Raw genomic sequence first — 18,509 nt, forward strand, 5'->3', positions numbered from 1 at the left:
TCAAACATCTGGAAAGAGGCACAGACAGCCAGGAGAGAGAGAGAGTGAGAGAGAGAGAGAGAGAGAGAGAGAGAGAGAGAGAGTGAGAGAGAGTGAGAGTGTGAGAGAGAGAGAGAGAGAGAGAGAGAGAGAGAGGTACACAGCTGTGCTATTGGGACACAGACAAACAGAGATGCTGTGGTGTTCAGAAAGTTTTTAAAGTATTCTCGTCAGCAGGACCAACATTAACTATAAGCACTAGGCTTAATGATGCACGTATTGGCACATACTACATATTTAAGAATCAGGATCAATAAATTTGATTGGGACCTCCCTACTGCCCCGGGGCACATGGTACTTTAACGCGGCTTTGGGCTCTTTGCCCAGACCGGAGTCTGTGCGAGTTAGAACTCTGAATATAATTTATTCTAGCCCCTTGCTCTAAATCCAACAAAAATAGTAGTAATTAATGTTTAAATGTGCATCTTGGATACATTCTAAACTACTCCCTGAAGAGGTGTGATTTTGGTTTGGACAGGAACCCTGGCTTGAATTGTAGACCTCTATATGACACAATACACAGCTCTTTCATGGAAGAAACTTTGACATGTCACAATATGGAAAGCACAGGTGTAAATAATCAAATGAATGACTTTCATTCATTCAGAATCCTGTTATAGACCCTTTAACACAGCAGAAATCTGGACTTCCTTTGTTAGTATTAATAGGATCACAACGGGATGCTTTTCCCACTATGACGAGTCAAGATGTCTGCCAGGTGAAAGCCAAATATTGTACAGATTTTCTCATAAACAAGTGATAAGGCTGGTATTATTACAGCTGTAGAAATATTATGCTGGTAAAACATAGTCACCTAGAAATGACAGTAGTAGACTGCTGATTTGCAACTGCAAATATAATATAATAAATAATAGTTAATATCCTGAAGGAAACATAATGCTGGTCAGATTACATTTTCTATTAACATAACATATTGCACTGACTACAGAATTATTTAGTTATGTTTATGCACTCACAGCTCTTGGTTGCACAAGCACAAGACCTGATGTGCATATTAACATTTAACCGAAACTACCACCTTTCACTAACCTTAACCAAAGTGCATTAGCAGACAGGACTCAGGATATCTGCGGTGTGAAGCCCTGAACTGAGGTACATAAATATGGCTAATGCACTGCAAAGAAATAAAATAAAATTATGCACACATTTCTTTATTATACAAAGTCACCACAGGAGACAGACTTCTGTTTAATCTTGTATTTCAGATAAAAATGCAGACGAGTAAGAAAATGGAACTAACTGCGACATACACACATATCACATTTCTAACACTATAATGCAGTTGGTCGTTGGAAAATATGCACACAGTAGCAATGGTACTGAGAAAGATGAGTTTGTGTACAAAAATAATTCAAACATTGAATTCAAACATGACAGCAGGAAGTGAGGGCATACTTAACCATACATGAACATATCAATATAATCTGTGTGTGTCCAGTAGAGATCAGTAGAGGATGCTCTAGGCCATAGTTGGCACAAACATTGGAAGCAGCTCTATCGAGGGTGGGGAATTACACCTCCAAGAATTCATAACTTCCCGCCGCTTCCAATCATGGTGCTAACTATACTATAGGTAAGACCCATCTCTGTACCAGATGCACAAAGATATAATTGATATTAACCTTCACTTTTGACTATGGTCCTAACAACTCAGACTTTTCCTTTAAGCACAATGATGATCGATCCTTGAGTTCTGCCTCCTTCTTCTGATCACATCAATGACAAAATAACTAACTGGGATGAGAGAAAGAAACAACGAGAAGGTTCCCACAAGTGTAATGAGAACAAGCTGCCAGCATCACCTCAGGGATCAGACTAGAGACAAACATAATACAACAATTAGGACTTCTCCTTCTCCTTCTTCTTCTTTTTCTCCTTCTTCTTTTTCTTTTTAGACACTTTTGCTTTTGGCGTTTTTCCTTTGCCACCGTCACTACCGTCACTGCTTTCATCTTTTTCTTTGTCAACTTTTTCTCTGCTGCTCTTGGATGATTTCCCCTTGCTGTCTGTGTCTTCCACTTTGCCTTTGCTATGGCTTCCTACGGTGTGCTCCTTGTTCACTTCCTCCTTGACCCTGACATTTGGAGGAGGTGTCACTCCACGGGACACCGTTATGAGCATCCTCTCCTTGCTCATCCTTTCCGGCAAGGAGATGTTTTCCTGCCCGGCCCTGTGGCTCCTGCCGTCATCGTTGGGTTTGCTTCTGTGATCTCTTTCGTCCCTCCAGTCTCGTTGGCAGTCTCTGTGATTCCTGTTGTCTCCTGGATCTCTACGGTAACCGTGGTCCCTGTGATCTCTCTTGTCTGAGGGGGGTGGGTGCTGAGAGCTGTTGCGGACATGGTGCGAATGTCCCTTGCGGTCTTCAGCATGCCTGTCCAACTTCCCTTTTTGCTAAAAACACAAAGACAATTTTGCAGCGTGAAGATAAAGAAGTTAATGGCAACCTTAAGACAGAGATGGTCACTAAACCTCATAATATGACATTGCTGGACAACAGATTTTGCTTCTGATGAAATGTGACGGGGCTAAAATGTAAAGTTTGTCCTTAGAGTAGTAAAAAAGGTATGGGATTTATACCCATTAGTTGGACAATCAATGTGTAAAACAAATTTCAGTCGTCGCGTGGCGGCAGCCCTTTCTTTCTACATAGAGTTTGCTGTTCATAATGGCCATTTAATTTAATTATAAATGTAATTTATGTTTATTTTAGACAGAGAAAGGTGAAGAAACATGTGGTAATTTGTAAATAATAGTAATAATCCACCATTAAAACCCTATACTTTATTCATTCATGGAGCTCTGCAAGTCACTGCATGTTCTACAACACTGTCAGGCACATATTTCAGAATAAAAGCCTCAGGTTAACAAATGAAGGAATTCTGTCCACAGAAAAAAACGCTTGAGGGCTTTTATTTTGAAATGAAAGCAGAAAGTGCTGATTTAAAAATATATCTTTACTTGGACCATGGTTATCTGACCCTGGTTCAACCCTGGTTGAGTCCTCGGTGTGAAAAGGGTATTAGTGGCAGCAGGACGGTGGATATGGGATTGAGTCAAAACAAAGGACCGTGTGTGTGTTCATGGTGATGAAGGAACATGTCACCGTGTTTATAATAATTTTAGACAACAATGGAGCTCTATAACACACAGGAAGAACATATATCAGGCTTTGATACACACACAATACTTGCTAGTAGATACATTCACTGTTGGTTTCAGTCTTTTCATGAGATTTGTTGACAATAAAAATATCACCACACAGAGGTAATCAAGAGTTCTACTTACACTGCTGGAGTTACTATGGCGGTGGATGGCTGCGTGGTTTTCAGCACTATTCAAATCTCCAATGAACTCCTCACATTTCTGGCAGTAAAACCCAATTACTGGCGTCAGGAAACTCAATCCTGCAAATGGAAAAGAAATGGCAGTGAAGCATAGGGAAGACACGAAAGACAACATGAAGCATAGAGTCGTCATTAGAGAAAAGTGCTTTACCATCCTGTTTCAACAGTCCTTCCAGTTCTCTCATCAAGGACTCCATTTTAGTTATTCTGCCTTGTTTGTCTTTCTTCCTGTCCTCATTGTCACCTGCCTGAGAAACACAAATAACAAGTTCAAAATGAAGGAGTTTCACTGTTCTTTAATCAACTGTATCACTCTGATGTTCAGTAGTCAGTGACACAGCCTGGAGATCCATTACCTTGTGTTTATCAGAGGATTTCTGAGATGAGCTACTGCCGTCCCTATTTTCACGCTTGTCCTTTGTCGCTTAAGGAAGAAAGAAGAAGAACAACATGATCCTGTATTTTATATCAAAAGCATTAAACAACAAAGACAGAAGACAAATCCTCAAGCCCGGTGGCACCAGTTTCCAACTTATCGGGTTCACCACCACATTCAGCCGTCACTAAATCTTATCCTTGACAACTGGAGAGAAACAGATCCAAAAAATCAATTTGACACGCATTTTTTATCATATGGAAAACAGCCTTATCCTTAAAGGTGCAGCGGTAAGAACAGGTGTAAGTATATATGTAATGAGTAACTGTAATTTGTCTGATACTGCAGTTACTGCAATTGTTTTTTGAAAAGTAATGATTAAAAACAATGATAATAATACTATGGTGTTGTTATTCTATTCAACATTTACTTCATAAACTGGGTTTCCACCAAGAAGTTCCTGGCGTTTTTAGTACAGGAACTAAAAGGTTCCTCCAGCCCACTGTTGTCTGTGTTTCTACCGCAGTCTGAAGACCTGCAGAGATTTAGGCAAATTAGTCGGCTGACATAATAGAAAGCAACATGCCATGTGACGAGGGCTGCTTGGTGGTCACAACGGTAAACTCCCTCTGCAGCCTGACGTTCAGTGTGTCCGCCTGCTGCAGCACAGGAAAATAAAACTAAGAGCGTCTGTCTCCATTGTAAGTCATCTGTCCAGTGTTTGATGGTTATTTATTTGTGCTTTATAATGTAACTGCTGTGAAACAATCAGAAAATAACCTCTTTTTCTCTCATTCACTGCACCGCTGCACTGTCTGTCTCTTCTACGTGGTCTCTCTCTCTTTTTCTCTGTCATTTTTAAAATGAGTCGGGAAGCCAACAGCAGAGCCTAACTTCACTTTTAATGTTATCAATCAAAGACAAATGCTCTCCCCTCATCCTAAATGGTCCTAAATCGATGCTAGAGTACTTCCTTGATACTTCCTTTCATGATTGAAGCGGTATTGTTGAAGCAGCGGCGCTGTGTGTGTGTGTGTGTGTGTGTGTGTGTGTTTGACCAATCAGCGAAGGTCATCCCCTTTTTTGGGGGGTAAAATTCCCCCGGAACTGAATTTAGACCCTGGTCCCTGCAGTCGAAACGCAATGAGTTCCTCATAAGGTTCTTAGTTCAGGGTAAAGTTCCTGAGGTCGAAATGGGGCTATAACAGTAAGTTAAAGGTGCTAAATTCAATATTCAGAGCATTAATATATCATCAACAACTATTGTCTATGTAAAGATAAAGAGGAGTAATGTCTAACCGAGTCTATGATATCAGCATTAATATATTGTCAACAACTATCGTCTAGGTAAAGAAATAGAGGAGTAATGTCTACTTGAGCAGAGAATGAAGTCTCTCTCTCGTGATGTGAGCGTGCCCCACTGACTAGCTCACGGTAGGGCTGACCGATAAATCGTATTTTCATCGTCACTGTCACAAACATCGTCAGTCTCTCGTCCACCGCTACTATGTTTACACAAGCGCGTTAGCTCGGTGGCTAACAGCTAATTGTAAACACGTGTAAGTTATTTAGTTGAGTTGTGAATGTCTTTAGTTCCCTCTAGAAAGCCGTGTTCCAGTGTTTGTGTCCGGGGAGTTTATTGTGGAGGGAGGAACAGAAGGCGTGAAGCGGTGATGCGCTGTTGTTGACCATTTATTATCTTCATAAAGTATAGGAGCAGCGTAACCCTCGGCTACACAAGACTGAAACTGAAGCTGGCAGTAGGTTATGTAGTCTAACTGTTTAGGTTAGTTTGTCATGTATCTTACTGGTAAACTGATCAGTTGGCTGAGAAAAAGCAGCTTTTTCCAGTGAGATATTAATGAGATTATATGGTGACTTTGCTGTTGTAAACATTACTGTTATTGCTCCAGAAACATCATGTAGCCTGGCCAATTTAAAATATATGTATATGTATAGTTAATATGAACAATTATATTTGTTTATTTATCGCAAGTCATATCGTCATCGCAGTATTGAACAATCTTATCGCACATGGCAGTCGTATCGTACAGCTGCCCCACTGCACTGTTCTCACACTGCGGTTAAAGCCGATAACGCCGTCCCGACCGACGGCGTCGTGGCGGAACCGTAGCACCCGCCCTCCAGTTCCCCCCCTCCCCAGGTAAACAGTTTACTCTGTCAGAACTTCTCACCGTTGTTTGCACTGTTGGCACCGTTGCCATGTTGAGAGCATTTGAGAGACAATAGAAATGCTCCCGATCCCATATTTAGCTCCTTTAAAGCATAAAATGTGTCTATTGCCACTTTAACAGACACAGTTCAAACTTTTGACATAACCAAAAGTCAATCAAAATAAAAAACTCTGGTTGCAGTGTGAAGGCATGGTTAGTAAATATAAGAAGCTATAGCTGACTTCATTAAATACAAGAGTCTCACCTTTGATCAGTGACTGCAGAGACTCCAGAGCTTGCCGTACGTTGGGGTTACTCAGTGCTGGTAATGCTAAACCTGCGGCTGTTTGGTCTGAATCAGGAAGTGCCGTTGACAGCTGCTTCCCCTCCTTTTGCCCCTGCATCTTAACCATGAAGTCGCTGACATCTGCTGTGCCCAGACTTTTTAGTATGTTCTTGATCTTCTCACACTCACTGCTGTCCAGATTGGTCAGGGCTAAGTTTGAGGAAGTCATCTGAAGGGGTTGCTTCTGGTCAAGCGGATCCCCAAAGCTACTGAATATGGACTTGTTCTGATGATGTTTTTGACTGCCTGAACTTGCCATTTCCTGTAGTTTGGCATGTTCTCCAGTCTGGGAAAATGATGGAAAAAGTGTGGTAGAGGATTTATTGGCTTGTTTTCCTCCAGTTTCTTCATTCCCGTATAAAAACGACTCTTCATCTTCAAGCTCATCAGCCTTCAGGGCTGCAGAGTCCTCTGGACTTTGCGCCTGGAGCCAAGAGAAGTCATTGCCTACTCGGTCGTGGGGAAGGAGCATACTGTCATTTTCCAATGACGTTGAATTCTCCTTACTGTCATGTTGCTGATGTCTGTGCTCATCAGGCACACACTCTGACGCCTGTACAGAAGAGATCACAACAATGACATACAGTTAACAGATGGTAGCTCCTTCACTTTGTTATCTTGCTTGGTTACATACTGCCAAGTCTATCCATGCAATCGTTTTATTTTTATCAATTTAAATCTAATCTGAATCTCAGGAGATGCATGAAACGCACACACTAACTGTAATTTTAAGTATTTTTATCTCGTGCTTGCATAAGGTATTTGATAGCTGATAATACTTCAAGTATTTAATTACTCAAAGTGTTACGTTTTACAAAGTGTGTCTAAAATCTTTGTTCATAGTGAGAGCTCTCTGTTGGCAGCAAATACACCTAAAATATAGTTTTTTTTAGGAAGTTAAACAGGTCATAATTCCCTCTTTAATATCTATTTTATATTGATGTGAAAACATCTCCTTGGATTTATTCAAGTTTCTCGCCAAAAACGTTATTTTACGATATTACATTTAAACACATCATGATGACGTTGTAATTTACCTTCGCCCAATAGTCCTTTTTCCTGAGCGTACTTCGAACGCCTCATAACAATAACTCAATGGCACCTCCGTTAACGTGAGTATCTCCGCTATTTATCCAAGCAGGACTATGCTGCCCACCTCCTGCTAACAGCTAACCTTACTAACTCTACTCCTGCCGATTTAAACACAGATTTGTTGTTCACAGTGGAGCTTTATCAGGGGAAAAAATAGGGTGCGTCCCCTCAGGTTTAGGAATAGTAGCGCCACGTTGTTGAGCCCTTTTTTTCTTTCCGCCGTGGCTCTGGTCCCAAACAAACTGAAACATGATCCAGCGTGCGTATGCATCATTGTGCAGCGGGAACTGTGGGAAAGCATCCATAAGAGAATTCGATACTCACAGAGGCATGAAATGGCAAGAAAACGGACAACTACGGTTCTCTATTCCCATCATTAGCGTTTTCCCTGCCTGCCAAAGTGGCGGGTGTCCTGATGACTTAATTTGTCAATGCCAACAATTTCCCCCCATTTGGCGGGTGCTAATTTCAGACCCTGACTGCAGTACAGCACAATCAGCACTAATTTCCACTGGGATTATCTAATTTTTCTCTAAACTTATATTATTAGAGGAATTTAAAATGTTATAATCACATACAAAATCTACACTTTTTTACACATAACCTAAAAACCAGGGGCCTCATTTATACTGCGGTATAACTTCATATTCACCGGGGTCTCCCTCGATTATCTCAACCACACAAACGACTCTGTAACGTTACACACACAGCAGGTACCTACAGTGCCAACACATCGATGGGCTGAGAGGAGATTATATGGTGGCAGACTGGCAGTTGAAGAAAATCCTGTGGCTAGAAACTGCTTTTGAAGTTGGAAAAAGACTAAACCCAAAATATCCCCCCAAGTCCTGTAACATTTCCCCACCATTCATAATCGCCATCTTTCTGAGCTCAGCGGCCTGTTACACACCAGTAGAGACCGACCTCTGGTGACGCGAGCTGTGCACTACAATACATCACATCAATGCACCATCATAGAAAGCGGTGGGATGTGGCGTACGCATGTTTCAAGGCCCGTTTTGTGCATCGGCAATGGTTATAAATGGGGTAATTTGGTTCTGCATTACTTACTGGCCTTTGAATATAAATTAGTAATTTCATTATACTCAACACAGCAGCATCCCATCACCTTAACCCTTCTTTCAGTCTGTAGCGGATCATCATCATCATCATCATCCTACCCACTAAGAGCTGCAGCCATCACATTTTTAAATCAAGTTACATGAAGTTGGCTACAAGTTACTTAAATTTCCTTAAAAAAGAAAAAAAAGAAAGAATCCATATATGTGGTACCTCGTTTAAGGTTTATAAGTTTTACATGCTGGTAGTCCTGAATCACACTTTTTGTGCAGATTTACGCTGATAACTGACTGAAACAAGACATTTTGGAGAATGAATGATGAGCTCTACCTGAATAGTGAGGATGGCATCTTTGAGGGTAGGCAACCGCTCTTCCAGTTCTTTGCTGTTCATGACCAGCTTCAGTCCTTCTAACAGACTATTCCCTGTCAGATTGTTACTGCTGCTCTGGCTGTGGCTGGGGCTGGGGCTCCTCTTTCTCTTTTTGTCTTTGCCATGGCTCTTTTCACCACTGCTACTCCGAGACTTGGACCTCCTGACCCGGCTCTTGCTCCGTACATTACTCTTCTTCTTGCTTCGGCTCTGGCTACGACTCCTACTGCGAGCCCTGCTTTTGCTCCTCGCCCTGCTTTTGCTTCTCGGCCTGCTTTTGCTTCTCGCCCTGCTTTTGCCACGAGCATGACTCCTTCCTCTGCTTCGGCTGGGTGGCCGGCTTTTGCTTCGCCCACGGCTCTTGGCTCGAGATTTGCCACGGCTTCGACTACGGCTCTTGGCTCGAGATTTGCCACGCTCTCGACTACGGCTCTTACTCTTGGTCACATGCTTCTGGAACTGAGGGTCTGATTTGATGGCTTCTTTCAGGACATTAGCCGACTTAAATGCTTCAGCCAGGTTGTATGCCATGTTCCCTTTGAGATAGTCTGGGAGAGGCTTGTTGGCTGCAATGCATCTTAGGAATTCCTCACCAGCTTGGTCACTGAAAGGCAGCATGCATGTGTTTCAAATGACAAGCAAATTCAAAATATACATTAAAACATTAGTGCAACTGTTCCTGCTTAGTCTTACACAAAACATTTAAATCAACAAATACGCAGATATACCTGCTGTCTGGAGGATGATGTTCCACAGGAGGGGGATTCCACTGTGGGACCTGAATGTGCGGTGGTCGTGCAGGAGGGACGATCTGCTGGCTGCCTCCCAAAGCAATCATTGTACTACGGTCTATGGAGAAGCTGCTACAGTGGGGCTGAGAGTGTTCAGAATTCATGTTATAGGGCAGTACAAGACAGAACTGCAATTGTAATATATAAGATACTTATTTCAGTTACAAACAAGGCAAAAGTGAGCATGGCTCACATACCCCTGCATCTTATAAGGACCTATAAGGGCCTTATTATCTATTACGGAACCTTGATATAAAGCATAACCCTGGCGGCTACTGAATATAGCTGGATTTATACGCGACGCCAGGGTTACAGCAGTCAAGTTTTGATATACTATAGTGGTCAGGGATTTCACCCACTGCTAGCACCACATTAACACTAGACAGATTTATTATGATCAGGCCATATTGTGCTTTAATTATATATACCCCACACAACAATAATATAATAATAGTAATTATGCTTACATTGTCTTATTGACTTGGTGATAGAGCAACGATGGGAAGGTTTGCCCTGTGTCATTACGGAGTAGGAGACTATTCCGTGCAATCACTGTGCTTACGTTCTTAGATCCACTGCGATACAGAGCAGTGAACGCAGTGAGCACAAGGTTTGCAGTAGAGATGGTTTTGCAAGATGATGACCACTGAGCCTTTCTCCAAATTGCTTAATGTTGTCTTCCCTCGACAATCTCTACCAGCATTGGATACTTAAACTCTTGCGGTCCGTGAACACTGTAGCCTTGAGGTGTAGTTACACCTTTGAGGTATAAATATAGCATAAAATCCAGCATATGGATGTGCCTGTCACAGAATGGTAATAGTGGTACAATGTGTAGCATGTTGCCAGTGCTGAGACCAGGGACCAGAGAAAAGACTGAATAGACCAACTTAAAGAAAGACAGCAAACAGTTTCCTTACAACTTTTTGATATATTTTGTACTAACACTGTTGAACTCCCTTTGTGAGACAAAACACGGCAACACAAAAGCATGATCATAGGTTAATACACACATGAAATCAATTATATAATGCAGATAATGTATATGATACATATGATATTGTCAAGTGGATGTGCAAAAGTAAATCCCTTATTTCATCTATAGTTACTGTCACTAAATATATTTGATCAACAAGCAAGTAGCTTCTAGAACCCCATATAGCACAAAGGCGTGTAACTAAAGTTAGCTCTGCAACTTTCTTGTTTGGCCAGGCCTTTAGAGCCGGGCCTTTAGAGCCGAGTCAGGCCTTTAGAGCCGGGCCTTTTGAGCAGGGCCTTTTGAGCAGGGCCTTTTGAGCAGAGCCGGGCCTTTAGAGCCGGGCCTTTAGAGCCGGGCCTTTAGAGCCGAGTCAGGCCTTTAGAGCCGGGCCTTTAGAGCCGAGTCGGGCCTTTAGAGTCGGGCCTTTAGAGCCGAGTCGGGCCTTTAGAGCCGGGCCTTTAGAGCCGGGCCTTTAGAGCCGAGTCAGGCCTTTAGAGCCGAGTCAGGCCTTTAGAGCCGGGCCTTTTGAGCAGAGTCAGGCCTTTAGAGCCGGGCCTTTAGAGCCGAGCCGGGCCTTTAGAGCCGGGCCTTTAGAGCCGAGTCAGGCCTTTAGAGCCGGGCCTTTTGAGCCGAGTCGGGCCTTTAGAGCCGGGCCTTTAGAGCCGGGCCTTTAGAGCCGGGCCTTTAGAGCCGGGCCTTTAGTGCCGGGCCTTTAGAGCAGATTCAGGCCTCTAGAGTCGGGCCTTTAGAGCCGGGCCTTTAGAGCCGGGTCTTTAAAGTCCAGCCTTTAGCCTTTAGAGTCGGGCCTTTAGAGCCGGGCCTTTAGAGCCGGGCCTTTAGAGCAGATTCAGGCCTTTAGAGTCGGGCCTTTAGAGCCGGGCCTTTAGAGCCGAGTCAGGCCTTTAGAGCCGAGTCAGGCCTTTAGAGCCGAGTCGGGCCTTTAGAGCCGGGCCTCCAGAGCTGGGCCTTTAGAGCCGGGCCTTCAGAGCTGGGCCTTTAGAGTCAGGCCACTAGCATGGCTAAAAATAACAGGAAAAAAATGCCAGAATGACACTTTTGACCTTAAGTGAAATTACATCGTTTTTAATGCACAACTATTTCCTCTGTCGATCTTAAACATAACTTTATAAAAGGCGTGACTTTCATGGTAAACTTTTTTTTCACATAGGCAAACAACCGCAAACAGCCACAAATCAATTGGATTTCTCTCCATGTCTGAAGCAAAGTTAATTCTGAATGCTCCTTTGAAAGCCACCATGCTCCTTTTTCTTCTCTCCCACAAGCCACGGGGGTCTTCATTGTCACTTCTGGACCCTCCACATGTAACTCTGCTTGAAATGAAAACAACATAAACATTTGGTGTTAAACAAGGCAAGAGCAGGCTAGTCACATACTGACATATTATCCAGGACGATCACTTATCAACACTGTGTACAAAAAGGGAATTTGTAAATTGCGCATGCAATCATTTCCAAGCAAATATGGAAATGATCAATTTGTAATTAGAATAGAATAAACATTAAGTGCAGCTGTGATTATGCCCAACACTTTGTGGTCCAAAAAAATTAGAATTCATCAAAAGGAAAAGGTAGATATATATGCAACAAAATAAAACAAATGTAAATAATAATAATAATAAAAAAACATTCTATTGACACATTTGTTTTTAGAGAGTAACTTAAGGTACTAAGCATGATTTTCCTAATAAACATATCTACAAATATATTCCAGTATATAATGTATATAATACATAAACATAGACTTGAATTGAATAGATCGGCCCATTGTCACTAATATCCAATCCAGCTATTTGATAGGGTTGGAAAAAAAAAATCGATTCACCTATGTATTGCGATTTTAGTTTTTTTTAGAGGTGTATGATTCAACTTTTTGCCATGGTCTAGTGTTAAAAAAATTAACAAAATTGCAATAAATCGTAATACCGAATCGCAACACTTAAAAATCACAATACACATCGAATTGGCACCCAAGTATCGTGATAGTATCGAATCAAGCAGATGGTTCACCTAATTACCTGCCAAGTAATTTTTGTTTTTGAAAGTGCCTGCCCTTTTCCAAACAGTGCTTCTCAGATGGTTCTGTCAAACAAACCTCCTGGTTATCAGGTTATCAATCTGGTGCCCTTTGTGAGCAAACTTTGTGCTCTTGTAAACAGATTTGTGCTCTAGCAGTGGTGGAATGTAACCAAGTACATTTAAAGTAGTATGTAATTATAGTTAGGGGTGTGCGATATGACGATATTAGATCGTGAACGATTCAAATGTCTCTACGATCTGCCTTCACAGCGAGATCGTAGAACCGTGCTACAGTGTACATTCTACCAGTTGCTGGTAGTTTCAACATGGCGGCGTGCGTCAGTTCAACGGCTCTTTGCTTCCTAGTTTGGTGCTTATTTGTGTGAATGCTGGATTTGCTTGTCGAGTTTTGTCAGGCAAAGTATGTGTGTAGTCGTCAAGACTTAATCAACGCCGGATTACAGCACAGTACCCCAGCTACAAGCGACTTCAAGCGAACATCTCCAGATCACCGGGTTCTACATGGACTGTTATCGGCTCCGAGAAGCGACGTAGAGAGAGGAAGCAGAAACGGGGATGCCGGGCGGGACTGCTGGCTAGGCTAAAGAACCATTCACACAAACCACCGCTACCAAGCGTCACCGTTCCCCTGATTTAGAGGCTCTGTCAGTTATGCGTCGACCCTTCTCTCTGCCGAGACAGCTGACAGTAGTAATTATTACAGCTGTCTATATTCCACCTGTGGATGTGTGTCTAATGAGCTACTTGATTTACAATTCAGTTCCTTTAATGTGATGTAGCAAGAGTGCACTTTACTTGAGTGTTGTTGTTTACCTTTTGAAACCAATGTTGATTATGGGATGGGATTTATGCAAAAGTCTAAACCAAGCCAAATTCTTGTTGAATGTTCATACTTGTCCATACACTTGATTAAAATCAGTTTGGCCTTAATGATCTGTTATTCTTTTTCCTTATGTTTTATTAGCTTACAGGGCTGTATTTTTTTTAAATACGGAAATTAGTTTGGTTGTAATGTTCAGTAATTTGCAAAATTGTCTTTAAAACAAGCATGAAAAGAAAATCTTGATAAGATCGTGATCCTGCCTGAAAAAAATCATGATATGATATTATTGCCATATCGCCCACCCCTAATTATAGTCTATAAAGTAGTTAGCTCCATCTTTACCAGCCGCAACATTAAAGTGATGAGCACATTAATGCATTAAGAATTATAATCCAATAATATAATATGTATATATTATTCTGAAATGGGCCATTCTGCATACTATTACTTTTGGTACTTTAAGTATATTTTGATGCTACTACTTTTGTTCTTTTACTCAAGTAAGATTTTGAATGCATTGACTTGCATGGGAGTATTTTTACACATTTGGTATTGCTTTTACTTAATACAAGTTCTGAGTACTTCTTCCACCCCTGTGCTCTAGTAAACAATTTAATCGTAAACACGTTGGTTGTATAGATATGAATGGTGATGATATTGCAAGAAAGTCATACTCACAAAGCACTGTAAATGAGACCGGTTCCGTGTTTCAAGACGGGTCGGGCGGGTTGCCGACATCGCAGCAGACCCCTGACGAATGCTGCAAACACTGTTCTGCCAGGTCCAATGCTTCTGCCAATCTTTAATTCCTTTACATTTTTTACTGCAAAATATGGGAAGCAATGTTAAGAACCTACTGATTATTGATCACGTATTAGATTAATAAAAAAACATGTATGTATGATGTATCACAATATAATAATTTCTAGTGCATAAATCACACAAAAACGTAAATTTTATTTCATAATAGTCATAGTGAAGAAGTTATAACCACTAATAGTGAAAATTAGAAAAGTCTTTTAGGTTGCATAAAAGTTTAAACCTAATAATAAATAATAATAATAATAATAATATGTGGCATGGAAAAAGCACAACCTAGTCCATTTTTCTTTGAGAGGAAACAAAATGCTTCAGCTGACTTACCCGTTTTGATGTAAAGCAGGTACATTGTACAGCCAGGTCCACTGTAACCAATGGAAGTGGCTGATCCGTACAGTGCTGACAAATTTGACCACCGTCATCATGCGCCTGAAATGACCTCTGAAAAATTGGAAGGTGTAGGCTCCTCAGCAGCCAGGATGCATAGATGAAATTGCATATATACGATATGGTTCTGTGAACTAAAAATTCAGTTGTGGTTGCAGACAGCACTATTTAGCTTTGTAGCCACACTTTTACAAGTCTTGTAGCTACTGTGTTACTTATATCTTGGCACTGTCATCTACTCTTATCATACAGGGCTGAGTTGGTTGGACTGTATTCTCCGTCAGTGATCAGGGGCTTTCTGCATTATCCTGGTGTCCAAATGTTCAAATCTGCCTCCTGCCATGTTGAGAAATCTTGAAGTGAGCCACGTATAAGTTTACATTAGTAGAAAGAGACCTCTGTAACTCAGAGGATACATTTTTTTAAGGTGAATCAACTTCCCAGTACAAAAACTTGAATAGCCCTTATTTAAATCATTAGGTCCTAAAATTGGTAGCTGAATCCAGAGTTATTTTCCTTCCTCAGTTCACGTGAATGAGACCCAGACTGAGGCTGGAGCGAGGGCTGGGAGGAGGAGTTAAAAGAAACACTATTGCGCCTGCTCTATGGACCCAATGGATACTGAAGATCGCCGGGCGATCCAGGTACTTTATCACTCAGCAGTCGAGCCATTTTGGCTTCACGCGCCACTGAACAACTCTCATAGGAATGAACGGGAGCCACCTACAACAAGTTATATTTTGTTTCTGTCGGGTTTGAATGAAGATATGCTCCGCTACAGCTGATCTACCTGCTGAACCTACGTGGGGCGCGGCACCACTTGCACATGGACACAACGTTAGGGTGCGCTCGCGACGGTGCGGGAGGTCTGCCCAAGGAGGGTGGTCTGGTGCCAACGGGACTGGCACACCATTCAGAACCTTAAACCAAGTGCGGCGTGGCGGTCTCCCCCTGGTCGCCCGGTGTACGCCTCCGGATACCCATCTCTCCTCCCTAACACAGGGGTTTGTGCAAGCGGCACACGCGTTTTACCGGTAGCAACATTACTACCAGGTAGCGCCTGCAACGGTTAATACAAAGGAAATATATATTTCTTAAGACCGGACGAATAGTCGCATAAACTATTTAATTTTTTTAATTTAACGACTATTCAAAAATCATGACCAATCGCTAGTGACTACGTCCACTTCTTCAAAACAGTCTATGTTCCCAATAGAGGGCTTGAAGCTTCAGACATAGGCTACCAGCTTAGCGAGTGTCATATCACCAGTAAATTAGCATCGCTATATAGCTGCCTACATAACATAAAAAGTTGGATGTCCCAAAACTTCTTAAAATTTTACTCTGACAAGACAGAAGTTCTCATCATTGGCCCTGACCACATCACAAAACAAAAACAGCCACTCCTTGGCTCCCTTACTCCCAACATAAAGTCAGCCACAAAATATCTGGCTGTTATCCTGGATAGTAACTTGAGTCTGGAGCGACACGTAAAGAAAGTAGTCCAGTCGTGCTTTGAGGAATATCTCCAAAATTCGATCAGTTCTGTCTTTCAGTAACACAGAGAAAATTATACATGCTCTTATATCCTCCGGTCTCGATTACTGTAATGCCTTGTATACATGTCTAAACAATTGAGCAGCTCCAGATTGACCAGAACTAAGCCATGCTCTCACACATCACACCGACTTTGGCTCCACTGCGTTGGCTCCTAGTTTCTTTTAGAACACATTTTAAAGTTCACACATCACATACTGTATAAAGCTCTGAATGACCCAACTGAGCTCCTCACACCGTACTGTCCAAACAGGTCAGATCTGCCAGTCTGGGTCTTTTAACTGTTCCATAGTCCAAGTTAAAAACAAATGCTGATCCAGCCTTTGCAGTACTGAGCATCAGATCAGCCGACTCTGTCACGACTTCTAAATCCCGTCTTAAAACTTACTTTTATAGAATGACTTTGAGTCATTTTGTAAGCTTGTGTGTTGATGTTTATGTGTATATACACCGATCAGCCATAGCATTATGACAATATGGGCACTTTCACCGGTCTACGACTACGCAGCCTTATACGCAACAAACTGAGATGCACTGTGTGTTCTGACACCTTTCTATCGGAACCAGCATTAACTTTTTCAGCAGTTTGAGCTACAGTAGCTCTTCTACTGGATCGGACAACACGGGCCGTGTAGTCATGGACTCTGACCTGAGCTTTAACAACCATATTAAGACAATTACAAAGACAGCCTTCTATCACCTGAAGAATATAGCAAGAATTAGAGGACTGATGTCTCAGCAGGATTTGGAAAAACTAGTCCATGCATTTATCTTCAGCCGACTTGACTACTGTAACGGCGTCTTTACTGGTTTTCCTAAAAACATCGATCAGACAGCTGCAGCTGATTCAGAACCTGCTGCTGCTAGAGTCCTCATTAAGACCAAGTCCTGAGGTCTCTACATTAGCTCCCTGTCTCTCAGAGAAATGATTTAAAAATACTCCTGCTAATTTACAAAGCACTAAATGCTTTAGGGCCAAAATACATTTCTGATCTTCTGCTATGTTATGAACCATCCAGACCTCTCAGGACATCTGGATCAGGTCTGCTTAAATATCTGGAACAAGCTCCCAGAAACCTGCAGGACCAACTCCAACTCTGAGTTATTTTAAATCAAAGCTTAAAAATGTCCTGTTTGCTGCTGCTGCCTTTTATTAAAGCAGATAATGATCTTATACTGCACTATATCTTCTTCTCTTGTGTGTTATATTCTATTTTAGCTTCTATCCTAGCTTTTATTTTCAGCTTGTTTTTATTTTCTAATCTTTAATGTTGTTTTAACTGTTTTAATTATGTCTTAATGTTCTTTTGCACTTTTGTCGTAATGTTCAATAAAGCTGCCTTGCCTTACTACAGTAGGACAACAGTCATTTCTTTGATGCGATAAATGTACACAAGACTATATGATGTTGTGTAACGTGAGAGATCCAAGTGTCGCTAACGCTGCTTCTCACGCTGGTCTATGTGCTAGCTAGCATAACGCTCTGTGCTGTAGCCGGCTGAGCTAGCCTGCTAGCCTGCTAGCCTGTCGGGTACGTACACTGATGAAGTGTCCTCTCGGTGGCCGGTTGTGGAGGAAATGGCTCTCCGGTGCTGAGGCCGCATATGGTCCGCAGGGTGCAGGTGTCAGGTGTCCAGGCGGAGGAAGACTACAGGGCCCTCCGGGTCTGAACGGAGGACCGTGGGGGGGTGGAGGACCGTACGGCGGCGGCCCGTGTGTCGGTTTACCGGGCCGGTACATGTCGGTGTTCAGCGGGTCGCAGAGGCAACTTAAAGAAAGACAACTGTTTCCAAGCAAATGTGCTATTTGTTCAAACCCAGTATCGTGTCTGGTTCATGGATGTGTACATATAAATATAAAGGCTCCACGGTGGCGGGTCTATGAGTAGGTCCACTGATGACACCGGAAATACAACAGCGACACAGAACAACATCCGGAGTAATTACTTCAGAATAAAGGTCTACGCTTGGTCAGCTGTTTAAAGTCCCTGTTCTATTTGATATTTTAAATCACTTTACATAATTTACAACATCAATTCATATCCTGGGGCTAAATACGTATAAACTATATATATATATATATATATAAATATATATATATATATAAATATATATATATAAAATATGACTTCAAATATCCTTGGACAAGAATATTCGTACAAGCAGAGTTTTCTGAATGACATCATGCAATTACTTTAGCTATAGTATATAGGATATATATAGTATGAATTAAAAAAAATTGTATGTAAGCCA

The 18,509-nt window shown here is 41.8% G+C and overlaps 1 protein-coding gene across 1 annotated transcript; it reads right to left on the bottom strand.

Annotated features, from left to right (window-relative positions):
* Nucleotides 1-1,195: 1,195 nt before the first annotated feature.
* On the bottom strand, nucleotides 1,196-18,205 carry LOC141773719 (uncharacterized). The gene is made up of 8 exons (XM_074645691.1): nucleotides 17,797-18,205; nucleotides 9,573-9,718; nucleotides 8,803-9,448; nucleotides 6,220-6,853; nucleotides 3,761-3,828; nucleotides 3,556-3,652; nucleotides 3,346-3,464; nucleotides 1,196-2,451 (listed from the first exon to the last, which is right to left on the bottom strand). Exons 1-8 carry the CDS (start codon nucleotides 17,995-17,997, stop codon nucleotides 1,900-1,902), a joined length of 2,463 nt encoding a protein of 820 aa, XP_074501792.1. The 5' UTR covers nucleotides 17,998-18,205; the 3' UTR covers nucleotides 1,196-1,899.
* Nucleotides 18,206-18,509: the final 304 nt, after the last annotated feature.

This window comes from Sebastes fasciatus, chromosome 9, assembly GCF_043250625.1.
Source record: "Sebastes fasciatus isolate fSebFas1 chromosome 9, fSebFas1.pri, whole genome shotgun sequence".
Classification (NCBI taxonomy): domain Eukaryota; kingdom Metazoa; phylum Chordata; class Actinopteri; order Perciformes; family Sebastidae; genus Sebastes; species Sebastes fasciatus.

Coding starts and splice junctions, on each gene's coding strand:
- LOC141773719 (XM_074645691.1), bottom strand. CDS start 17,997: ATGTACCGGCCCGGTAAACCGACACACGGGCCGCCGCCGTACGGTCCT. Junction 9,719..17,796: donor CGAGAGGACACTTCATCAGT/GTACGTACCCGA, acceptor GAACACTCTCAG/CCCCACTGTAGCAGCTTCTC. Junction 3,465..3,555: donor AGGACTGTTGAAACAGGATG/GTAAAGCACTTT, acceptor TTCCATTTGCAG/GATTGAGTTTCCTGACGCCA.